Source organism: Melozone crissalis, unplaced genomic scaffold (genome assembly GCF_028551555.1).
Source record: "Melozone crissalis strain CALT ecotype California unplaced genomic scaffold, PUWL_Pcris_2 ptg000251l_1, whole genome shotgun sequence".
NCBI lineage: Eukaryota > Metazoa > Chordata > Aves > Passeriformes > Passerellidae > Melozone > Melozone crissalis.
Window position 1 is genome coordinate 1121561 of NW_026536010.1, and position 12683 is coordinate 1134243.

At 48.5% G+C, this 12683-nt stretch overlaps 1 protein-coding gene across 1 annotated transcript; it reads right to left on the bottom strand.

The window, feature by feature from the left end:
• Positions 1-297: 297 nt before the first annotated feature.
• OTUD3 (OTU deubiquitinase 3) lies at positions 298-12098 on the bottom strand. The gene is made up of 8 exons (XM_054294473.1): positions 11923-12098; positions 9904-10052; positions 8992-9104; positions 5289-5411; positions 2352-2477; positions 1694-1790; positions 1264-1445; positions 298-949 (listed from the first exon to the last, which is right to left on the bottom strand). The coding sequence occupies exons 1-8, from the start codon at positions 12096-12098 to the stop codon at positions 776-778; spliced, it is 1140 nt and encodes a 379-aa protein (XP_054150448.1). The 3' UTR covers positions 298-775.
• Between the last annotated feature and the right edge of the window lie 585 nt (positions 12099-12683).

Below are 12683 nucleotides of genomic sequence, written 5' to 3' on the forward strand. Positions count from 1 at the left end.
TTTACCAGATCAGAAGAATCAGCTCTGCATTCTCATGAGTCAACTGGGATTATTGTTTTGGGGTTTTTTTATCCCCTACAGGTCTCATGATAAAGGAGCTGATCCCAAACCTCAGCAAGCATGGATGCAGCAATCCCCAGCTCCCTCCATGTATTCATCACTTCTGAACCTGCTCAGTGCAATGCCAGCAGTTCCAGTGAGATTAAAACTTGTCACTGTATTCCTGCATGGCAAACAAAACAGGAATGTCATGTTTGAAACAGCAGTGCTGGCTGACACACTTTGCTTTGGAAAGGATTCTGGGACTCTGTTTTCTTACTTTATTTGAATTTAAATAGAAAAAGATCCACTAGAGATATTCCTGAGTTGAGATTTGTTAAGAGATTGTCTGACACCCTGACAGTGAGGTAAAATAAAACTCTTCCAGGCATAACCAAATAAAAGAAAAAAAACCAAAACAAAACCAAACCAGGCACATCAAGAGATGTCAAAATAAATCTCCGTTGTGTGAAAAAAAGGTCCTGACCTTCATGTAACTCCAAGACTACAGACCCAAGTCTCTACTTCCTTTTAAGTTTAAACAACTCTTCTCACCACAGGTTGATGCAGAATCAAGGAGCAATTGTCCTCCCCACAAGCAAAGGAAGAGGAAGCTCTCTTGTGTTTGGAAATCCCAGCAGAGATGGATTTCAAGATAAACACGGGTGCCTGGAAATTATCCTGGGGGAATTTTGCCTTCATCAGTTTTATTTGCTTTTCTCATCAGAGCACTGAGTCATATGTTCAGGGCAGCCATGGCCTTGACCAGGGTGATATGGCTGGCTGGCTCTGTCTCTGTGCTCGTGTCTGCACTGTCCCCCTTGGCGGCCAGGACCTTCTGCCTGTGCCTCTCCTCCTGCCGCTTCTTCTTCTCCAGCCGCTGCTGCTCCCTCCTTTGCCTCTTGGCCACCTGCAGGGGAAGGATGAAAACACAAAGTTCAAACCACACGTGCTCTGCTCAGCCAGGGAAAAGTAATAAAGGAGACAAGCAGATAGCAAGGCAGCTGCCAGAGGACATTCCTGACTATTTATCAGGACTTTATTCCGAGCTGCATGTCACCAGGAAATGTTTGTGGCAGAGCACTCACAGCTGCAGCAGTGACAAACTGCAGCAAGCAGATGCTCTTTTAAACTGAAAGGAGAAGAGAGCTGCTGGGTAAGCAGTGCTGAGGCATCCCACAACCACTGAAGGGTGCTCACATTGCTGCCAAGCCCCTCACACACCTTTGGGTTCCTGCTGGCTCGGGTCTCTTCCCTGGATCCAGCTTGTCCCTTGCTGTTCTCTGCTTCACCTTGATGCAAGCTCTGATTGCCAAAGATTCTTGAACCAGTTCCATTCTCTTCCCACAGTGTCCTGCTGCAGGGTTTCTGCTCCCCGCCTGGGGGCTCCTGCTGCTCCTCAGCACCTGCCAACAGCAGAGGTTTCCTCAGACATGCTGACATGCTCTACCCAGGAGCTGTTGCACTGTCAGCCAATTCTTTTCCCCAGAAATCCTGAGGTTTATTGGAAGCTGGATCAAAGCTTCCCTCACTAACAACCTTCCTGAGCACAGGAGGCTGCAATGGCAGCACACAAACCCCACCTCTCCTGCTCCTGTTCCCAAACACCAACATCACACTCACCAAAGCCCCAGGGGACAAACTGTGCACTCACCTATTCCTTCCACTTCCTTCATCTGCAAGATGACAAATATTGCAGACTCCACGTTGTAGTCCTCCACCTCAAGAATGTGGCTCACTAAATCCATGTCCTGTCCACAAGAGGGGAAGGAGAACACTGAAGAAGTTCAAATCTCTGACCCACATACACTTAACAACACCTGCACCACTGAGAGGGGGCTGCTGTTTTTATGATCATTCAGTTGGTCTGTGCTTCATTTCTGAAAGGGTGAGGGGGAAAACCTTAAATTCCTGAAGCTACCAGAAAAGAGGAATATGCTGGTTTCAGTGTAAGCTTCCCTCTTGGCCCTTTCTGTTCTGTGCCCCTGCACAGTGCCAACAGCCAAGAGTCACAGATTTTCCAATTATCTGGGATCTTCAATACCCCCAAAGGATTTCAGAACTTACAGGACTTGCTTCCAAATGAATTTTTATGAGAGCCTCAAGACAAACCTGCCAAATTTATCAGGCATCCACAAAAAAGCTGGCATTTCACCTGCATTGAAGGGTTGACTCTAGGATGAGATGCACCCTGACTGATGGCCACGGTACCCAAGTTTGTACAAGATGAGTGGTTTTTACAACTTTTCCCAGGACTACTTCCATGTATAAAGGTTTGAACATTAAGGCCAGAAAGGCTCCTTGATACTTACTGAACACCCAGTTGCACTGCACACTTTTTGTACAGCATCTTCCATCTCCACCTCAGTCTCATCTTCAGAGCTGCCCTTTTGTGGCTTCACTTCCTCTGCCTTGTTGGAATCATTCTTGCAAAGCATCTGAAGAAGAGCAAAGCCCAGCAGATCACACACATCACACACCCAGCAGATCACACAAGCATGCAATCCAACAAAGTCTGACATCCTAACAACAGTAATTATCATGGCACACTTTCCTCAGGAATAATCCCGTGTCAAACCCTCTTGGAAACTGTAACTTCCACCATGGCTGAGAGCTTCCCACATCTCCTGCACTGCTGAACAAACTCCAGTGCACTACAGTATTATGAATCACAATAAATGAGCTTTTAAATTGAGTATTTTTAACACAATACTGAGACATAAACTTTAAAGAATTTAGGGATTTTAGAGGAGCTGAGGTTTAAGTTAGAGATAAGCTTTATTGGAGTTAATGAAAATAAATGGGTAGGCCTTGATGAAGTTAAGAGTTAGTAGTTAACTAAGAATTGATTGCTTGTCAACACAATGTTTGGTTAGCTGGGTTTATAGTGAAGAATATAGAAACTGATAAATAGCTTTTAGGAACAAAGACGATTGTGGCCTCCTCTGTTCTGAAACCAGTTGAAGACAGGGAGCAGTTCTACCAAGGACTCATTTGTCATATTTGTATTGAAAAGGTAGAAAGGTCAGAATGAGGAAGACTTCATTTACTTCTTCATTTTGGGACCCCTCCCCACGAAAAGCACCACCGACTCATTTTGAGGAACAAACTATGCATGCTTAATGGCTTTTGAACTAATTACCATGGGAAGCGGGGAATGGGATGTACCAAATTATGAATATGTATTTGTATTTTGGGTATTAAACACTTGTACAGATAAAAGGACTCTGTAATCACCTGTAAATCACACTGTGTATTTGGGAGCTATCCCACAATAAACATCTACTTTCTAACTTTAAACTGTTAGAGAGTTTTTGTCCATCACAATTGGATATCGGTACTAGATCAATATCCATATTTTTAATAAATCAATACCACACCTCACCTGTGTGCAGAGAACCTCAAGCACAGCACAATTACTCCTCAGCATCAAAAAAGGAGATATGAGGAAGACAACTACATCCAGCTGTTGCATTTCCAGCTCTTTCCTCCCTCCCCTCTGTTTTTCCATTTGAGGTGCATGATTACATCATTTAGATGAAGTTGCTTCCAGACAGCCCACATCACAGCATCAGCTTTGAATTCATTTCCAGCCCAGAGGCTGAAATCTTCCTTCACAGCCCCTCTGGAGAGAGCCAGCAGCATGAGTTACACCCTCAGGGCTTTGCTCTCCCAGCATAACACAACCCAGCTCCTCCCTCACTCCCAAATGTGAGATGCAAAGCTGTTTTTTGTGTCAGGTACAAACAGGTGACGTGTGTACTTGCAAATGCGAAATGTGTGGACACTGACAATGGGATAGTTGCGAATTCTAATAATAACTGAAGAGAATAAAGCATAGAAAAAGGCCTTTGAACCTATCTTTTGTTTGCAATTAACCCCGGTTGATTTAGGAGCATTGGAATTAAGGTGTTAAAGATGTTGCTTTTTGCTTGCATTTAATCCATGAAAAGCTCTGCAATAATAACCTTTTGAAGTATAATTTTAGAATATTACTTGTATCCTTGAAACTGTAGCTTTGGAATATATATAAAGGAAATATGCTTATCTCACACCTTATTGAAGCAGAGAAAAACAGCTTGAGAAAGATGAACATCACCTCAAGGGTTTATGGTTTTGACCAAAGGCAAGCTGGACATCACTGTTATGAGATTTAGAGTCTCTGCAATTAAAAGGTGGACACACATCTGGGGAGCTGGACTCCACCAGATGGGATTAGTCTTTCTTCTTTCGGAAACTGGACCGTCACCATCTGGGAATTCTCCTTTGAGATACATCCTAAGAAACTAAAATTACAATAGTGTATAGAGTTGTGATGTAAAAATTTGGAATAAAAATTGCTGATGAGTAAAAGATTGGAAATAGAAACTGCTGAAAAAAGCTGATGAGCACCCCTATAAATACCTGTAACCATCAACTATCGGTGTGCAGTTGGAGGGAAAAACTTCCCCCAGTGTACCCAGAGCTGCATTGCTCATACTTTACCACATTAAACAACAAATTGATTGCTGCTTGAATATTGGCCTAGTCAAGCTTCTTATTCATAACACAAATGAGGATGGAAATCAAGAGGCAGCACTGCCCAGCACTGTGTGCCACCCCAGCTGGCCCATCCCATCATGTGGGATCTCAGCACAGCAGTCCTGATGTGCAGAGTCACTGAGATAACCCTTGGGGGGCTCGGAGGTCCTGGAATGTTGCCAGAAGTGTTTGGTGGCTGGACTTTGATCCTGCACAGGAGACGACACCTGTATGAGGATGGGAGGATCTCACGGGGATAAATGGTGAAGGGATAGATTAATTATAGTGTGAAACACAGGTTTTAGAATCTCGGTACAGGGGGGTTCTAGAGAGACAAGATGGAGGAATTAGGGCGTGTCCTGTCCTTCTTCTTCTTGGCCTCCATCTTCTGTGGTGGTGGTGGCACTTTGGGATTGGTTCTTACTAAAAGTGCATTTGTCAATAAGGGTGAAAGGTATTGGGGAGAAAAGGTAAATATCTTATATGTAGTTTTGGGTATAAAGATAAGTGACCGCCCCGAGGGCTCGCAGTGTGCTCATGGCTGACGTGCTGTGCGGAACTCTGTCGGGCCGGGAGAAAATCTTGTAGATAAAAACTGATAAACACTGAAGAGCGAGAAAAAACCTGAAGACTCCTTTCGTCCTTTGGAGCGTGGGCTGTCCCAAGGCCATCCCGAGCCTTTCCAGGCCATCAAAAACAGCCGAGAACGGGACACCACCAGAACCCACCTCCATCCGAAGATGGGCCGGCGCCTCCGAGTCGTCGCTGAGCCTGCGGACGCTGTCGTAGTGCTCGCCGTGCCTGTAGGCGATGTGCAGCTCCCTGGCGCCGCTCCTGTCCGTGCCCCGGATCTCAACAAAAGCAACAAACCGCAAATGAGCATCTGCAATCAGCTCCAGCACCTGATTTCTCAGAGTATTCATTTTTTTGCAGCGATGGGAAGGAGGCAAGTATGTGGCTGCTGAGCATTTGAAACAGGAAGAGAAGTATGAAAGCCAGATGTAAAATATTGGGCAGTTACATCAGAACAAACAAAATGTGGAATGAAAATATTTTTGTGGAAAGCTCAGAACTATTTCCTGAACTTCCCACAGCAGCTATCTGTTATCTGATCATCTTCCCAGAACCAGCTTCAGCAAGAGGTCCCAGGGAATGGACCATGTCATTTTACTCTCAAACACGAATGGACCATGTCATTTTACTCTCAAACATGAATGGACCATGTCATTTTACTCTCAAACATGAATGCACCATGTCATTTACTCTCAAACACAAATGGACCATGTCATTTTACTCTCAAACACGAATGTACCAAGTCATTTTACTCTCAAACACGAGGGAAGAGAGGCCATTCAAGTGACAGCAACAGTGGAAACAGTAAATTTTGATTTGCAGCTGGGACAAGATGCTGTTTTAACAGCATTCCAAGCAGCTGTGTATTGTTTTTAAAAGAAAGCAAATCCATTGAAATGTATTAACTCCATTCAGGAGCACTGTTAACAACCAAATGTTGCTTTGCTTCATCAGCACCAAGTTACAGCAATTTCCACAGAAAATTCCTGCTCTGAGTATTATCTGTACTGATGTGAGAATAGTTCCTACCCTGATTATCAGTGTCTCGAACTATTAGATAAGAGCTACACAGCATTCCAGCTCCTGCCAGGAATGCAGAAAGTCCCACTGCACTTGCAGACCAGCTTGGCCTGACCTGCCAGCCCAAGTTCACCCAAAGCTCTCCAGACGTCAGCAAGCAAAGGACCAGAACTCCTTGCTTAGGGCTCCAGAGTTTCCCAACCCTTTTACGTCTGTGAACTGCCTTATCTCAGCTCCCAGACCACACACCAAGGCACCTTTCAGCCCTGCCTGCAGTCTGTGCTGCACTAATGACATCAGGTTTTCCAACAAATAATTCTCCATTCACCTATTTTACATTTTACACTTGCTCACCTTCAGGTTCCAACTCAACACTTGGTTACACTTAACTGCTGCTTTTTATTCTATTAAATTATTGCACTGTAGAAACTTGGTAAGATTTATTTTAAACATTTCTCCTCTGCCAGAGCTTGAATAGGTATCTAACAAATCCCAGAGCTCTTGAAAGATTTGAAAATGAGCCAATTTAGCTCTCATTAGGGAAGCCTCTTTCCACTCTGGAGTGGGCCCAGAGGAGGTCACCATATTGATTTAGAGGGATGGAGCAGCTCTCCTGTGCGGAAAGGCTGGGAGAATTGGGATTGTTCAGTTTGGAGAAGGCTCCAGGGTGACCTAAGTGTGACCTTCCAGTGTCTGAAGGAGCCAACAGAAAAGATGAGGAGAGACTGGAGAGACTGTGGGCAAGGGCCTGGAGTGCCAGGACAAGGGGGAATGGCTCCCACTGCCAGAGGGCAGGGCTGGATGGGATATTGGGAAGGAATTCCTGGCTGTGAGGGTGGGCAGGCCCTGGCACAGGGTGCCCAGAGCAGCTGTGGCTGCCCCTGGATCCCTGGCAGTGCCCAAGGCCAGGCTGGGCTGGGCTGGGAGCAGCCTGGGACAGTGGAAGGTGTCCCATGGCAGGGGTGGCACTGAATGAGCTTTAAGCTCCCTCCCAACCCAAACCAACCCAGGATTCTCTCATTCTATGAATACACTGAAACTGGTAAGTAAATTAGAGCTGCAAATTAAAAACAGAGGGGAAAAAAGCCAGCCTGTTATCCAAAAAGCCAACAAATAACCTACAAATCTCACCTAACTTGAGTCCACAGTGGGACTCCATGATTTGAAAGGTCTTTTCCAACTTTAACAATTCTATAATTTACAGTGACTATAAAAAAGTTAAGGGGTGTTCAAAGACCAAAAAATTCCATGCAGAGATGTCCACCTGCAAAGAGCTTTTCATGATGGTACAACTACTCACAGCTCCCCTAACTCACACCATTCCCAAGGGCCTGAGACAGCCCTTCACTAACAGCACTGCTCAGGCAGGACAGAACCTCATCACAGACTCTGTACTGACACCCTGACATGGGCACTGAGAGGAGATGAAAGAACCAAGGACATCAAAATTGCACTGAGGAACAACACATGAAAAGCACCCCTGTGACCTCCCCTGCAGGTACTTCACCCACCTGTCCCTCTGCCCATAAATGAGAGTTTAAACTTGCTTGATTTCAGGAATCCACGTGAGGCTGTTTCAAATGCAGTTAAGATGTTACAGACAGCTTTCATCTGGTTTTTTATCTTTATTGCCCTGTTTAATCTATACACTTCATTGGTTCTGTCTGTAAATAGAGGCCAGAAACAATCCTGGCTTGAATACAGGTTCTCACGTGCTCAATGACCAGGCTGACTGAGCATGGACCTGTTCCACCTGCCATGGAAAACAACAACAAAGAGAGAACCAGGGACCTGATGGATTACTTGTTTCAGTGTCCCTGTCAGAGGAAACCACACCACACAGTTCTTTCCATGAGCTGACTAAACACCACTTTAAGGTTTTAAAAATTATTTTAAAACCTTGTTTCTCTATCTGTCACAAACCTTGGCATTCCACATCCCACTCAGAATTGATGGAGCTTCACACCAACACAGTGCATGCCCTGCTATACCTTCATTTCCACCTTCCTGAGTCTTATTGCACAGGTTTGCTTAAGCCTAGCTCAAACTCCAGAGGCTGTGCTGCCCTTCAGAAGGACTCACCAGGTTGGAGATGGGCAGGGAAGAACCACCTGAAGTTCAACAAGGGCAATGCAGGTCCTGCCCCTGGGGAGGAACAGCTCCAAGTACCAGCACAGGCAGTGGTGCCTGCTGGAGCATCTCTGCAGGGAGGACCTGGGGGTCCCATGGTCACTGAGCTGTCCTGGAGCCAGCAGAGTGTCCTGGGGGCCCTGGGGTGCACTGGGAGGAGCACTGGCAGCAGGTCAGGGAGTGACCCTGCCCCTGTGTCCCTCTGCCCAGCCCTGGGGGGCACAGCTGAGTGCTGTGTCCAGCCCTGGGCTCCTGGGGCAGGGCCAGGGGAGGCTGCAGAGATGAGGAAGAGCCTGGAGCATCTCTCTGCCCAGGAAAGGCTGAGGAAGCTGGGGCTGGGAGACAGGACCAGATGATCCAGTGTGGTCCCCTCCAACCTGACCCATTCTGGGATTCCTATCAGAAAGTTCAGCTCAAATGCACTCTGACCTTCAGGACACAGAGCATGGCACTGAAGGTCACAGCTTAAAACCCAACACATTGCTCTGCCCCCACATACCCATCTCTCACACACTCATTGTTTTCTTTCTATCACTCTCCTCCAAGCCAAAATCTCAAGTGTTCCCCCTCTCCAAAAACCAAGCACAGCTCTGCACCATGCCCAGATCATTGCAGCTAATGCTCTTTTTTAATAAATCAGGAATTTTCCACAGTATTTATATCTCTAAGGTAAAAATCATGCAAAAATGTAGAAGCTTTGTGTCTCACCTGCCACAGTGGAGTGTTGAGCTGATGAATAACCACATTCATTTGATTGTTCCTTGCAAAGGCCACGATAGCATCATTGCCAGCAAAAGTACCAGGCTTGGCCAAATTGGCAACTAAAGGAAAAAACATTCACAAGAGTTGGAACCTAATTTCTGATACTTCCAAAAGCAGTGGAGGGATAACAAGGGGTGAGATTTGAACATGAGCCCAAGAAATTCTGGAAGGGAAATCCCACCTGTGAAACAAGAACTTGGCTGCAACATGAGGTGATGCATTTAGAGGACCAAAGAAATCGCTAAAAAAGGCACTCCATCCTTAGACAAAGTAAGGCCTCAGAAGGAGGAGTGCCATGTACTGCATGATCAAATTACCTTTGTGCATCACCTCCATGGCACCTGACACATCAAAAGCTGTATTTGTCTCTGGTTTGGAGACAAATACACAAATTTGTCTCCTCACTTCCCAGGAGGAAATACTGAGTGCCAAGGAGAAAGAAACCCAAAGAAATCAGCCACTCACCAAAACAGACAAATACCCAAATATTCAAGGAAAACTAGACAATTTTTCTTAAGTTCCTTTTGAAAACACCTAATTTTTAATCCTTGTCTTTTTGGTCTCTCTTTCCTTCTCCAAGTTTCTCCTAAATTTAAATAATATCCAGGACAAATTCAATGAGGATTAACACAATTTTTACTCCTCGCCTTTTTAGTCTCTCTCTCCTTCTCCAAGTTTCTCCTAAATTTAAATAATGTCCAGGACAAATTCAATGAGGATTCCCACAGCACCACAACAGCCCTAAACATAAAGCCCCTATTTCTAAAAACTAGAGAGGAGCCCTAAGGTAGTTCTGGGAGGGGGAACAGCTTAATAAGGAGCTGCAGGACACAAGGATGCCTCCCAGGGAGCCCATACCGTGCTTGTCAAAGGGCACATCATCCTCCACGAAGGGCTCGAAGTCGGCGCGCTGCCGCACCATGAACTGCACGGTCTCCTGGCGGTGGCGCAGGTGGTTGCGGGAGTGCCCCTCCAGCTGATCCCCCAGCGCCCGGAACAAGCAGTTGCTGCAGGGAGGGAATGAGGAGAATCACAGAATCACAGAAATTCTAGGCTGGAAGAGACCTTTAAGATCATCAAGTCCAACCCATGTTCTAACACCTCAACTAGATCATGGCACCAAGTGCCAAATCCAGTCTTTTTTTAAACTCTTCGAGGGATGGTGACTCTACCACCTCCCTTGGTAGATGATTCCAGTATTTGACCACTCTTTCTGTAAAATACCTCCTCCTTAATTCTAGCCTGTATCTCCCGTGGCGCAGCTTGAGACTGTGTCCTCTTGTTCTGTCTGTTGTTGCCCGGAGAAAGAGACCGACCCCCAGCTCACCACAGCCACCCTTCAGGAAGTTGAAGAGAGTGATAAGGTCACCCCTGAGTCTCCTTTTCTCCAGGCTGAACAACCCCAGCTCCCTCAGTCGTTCTTCATACAGCTTGTGTTCCAAGCCCCTCACCAGCCTCGTTGCTCTCCTTTGGACACTCTCAAGCATCTCAACGTCCCTCCTAAAGTGAGGGGCCCAGAACTGGACGCAATACTCCAGGTGAGGCCTCCTGGGGCAGCAGAAGGAATTCAGGGCACAGGGAAAGGGGCTGTGCTCATTCTGCCCCGTTTAGTGAGGCTGTGAATGCGGAGGAGCGCTTGCTCCCTGTGCTTTGAATTTCCTGCTCATTCCCTGTGCCTTCAATGGCTGGGTCTGAGCGATCGTGTCACTGTAAAACTGTCCCACATTGACACCAGACAAGGGACATAAAGCACCAAAGGACAAACAAATGCCCCACTGAGCAACTACTCAGCAGGAACGTTTGCTGCCTTTTCACCCTCTAGAAAAGAAGGGAGTGAAAGTATTCCATAAGAACATTTATGGCCTGTGACGCTGTTCACAGGGGTCCGAGGATGAGGGAAGAGATGAGGATCTGACTCCATGTTTCAGAAGGCTTGATTTATTATTTTATGATATATACTATATTAAAGCTATACCAAAAGAATAGAAGAAAGGATTTCATCAGAAGGTTAGCTAAGAATAGAATGAGAAGGAATGATAACAAAGGCTTGTGGCTGGGACAGAGAGTCCGAGCCAGTTGACTGTGATTGGCCATTAATTAGAAACAACCACATGAAACCAATCCCAGATGCACCTGTTGCATTCCACAGCAGCAGATAACCATTGTTTACATTTTGTTCTTGAGGCTTCTCAGGAGGAAAAATCCTAAGTAAAGGATTTTTCATAAAAGATGTCTGTGACAATGGCCCTTCCTATGCTCAGTTCTGCTGGGCACTGGAGCCCCCGGGCCCCCGGGCTGGGACTGGTCGAGCCATCAGGCCCTGCAGAACCGCAGAGATCCCTGAGGGCACAGCGGGGAAATCCTCACCCCTGCGGAGCACAGGGCCCACTTCAACCGGGAAGGGAAAATCCTCGGCCCTCGAGACATGGGCTCCCCATCCCGGGATAAATGAAAGCCCTCGGTCTCCGGGAAATGGGCTCACACCCCAGGATCAATGAAAGCCCTCGGCCCCGGGCTCCCACTCCGGGATCAACGAAAGCCCTCGGCCCCGGGGACACGGGCTCCCCACCCGGGATCAGCGAAAACCCTCGGCCCCGGGACACGGGCTCCCCACCCCGAGATCAATGAAAGCCCTCAGCCCCGGGACACGGGCACCCCACCCCGAGATCAATGAAAGCCCTCGGCCCCGGGGACACGGGCTCCCCACCCGGGATCAGTGAAAGCCCTCGGCCCCGGGACACGGGCTCCCCACCCGGGATCAGTGAAAGCCCTCGGCCCCGGGCTTACATCGCCCGGGGAGGAGGAAGCCCTCAGCCTTCAGGGCTGGATGTCGGGAGAGTCCCCGGGGTGGCGGGGGACACCCGTCGCGGCGCTCACCCATCTCCCGGCACCTCCCGCAGCTTGAGGCCGAGGGCCCGGAGCTGCCTGGCGAGGCCGCCGCCGTCGCCCGCAGCGGGGCCCGGGGCCGCTCCGGCGGGGGCCTGCCGGGGCCGGCGGCCCTTCCTGTTGGCGGGGGCGGCGGGCCGGGCCTTGCCCGCCTGCTTGCGGGACATCCCCGCACCGGGCACCGGCCGCGCCACGTGACCAAAACCGGGCGCGGCTCACGTGACCGCGGGGCCGGGACTGGGTCACGTGAGCGCCGGGGAGCCTCGAGGAGGAGGAGGATGAGGATGGGGAGGAAGGGGAGAGGGCACAGAGGGGGGGAAGCTGCGCATGGAAAAGCAGGAGCGGCGAAGGGAAGGACGGCGCAGCCAAGCGCCGGGAGCGGCGTGTGCGTGGGGAAGGGCTGGGGAGGCGCCACAGTCACCGATGTTGTACGAAAAGCTGCCGGATCCCCGCTAATTGGCCTTTGCTGCTAATTGCACTCCCCCCGCCCGAGAGCATTTCCCTGCTGCCAGGCACAGCTCCCGGGCCTGAGCTTACGGGTGGGCGCTCTGCGCCGGACACGGCACCGCACACCGTGTCTGCTCGGCCCCGAATCACCGCTGCTCAGCCCCAGTCCTGCTGCTCAACCCCAAATCACCGCGGTTCAACCCCAGATCACGGCTGTTCAACCCCAGATCACGGCTGTTCAATCCCAAATCACCGCTGTTCAGCCCCAAATCACCGCTGCTCAACCCCAAATCACCGCTGCTCAG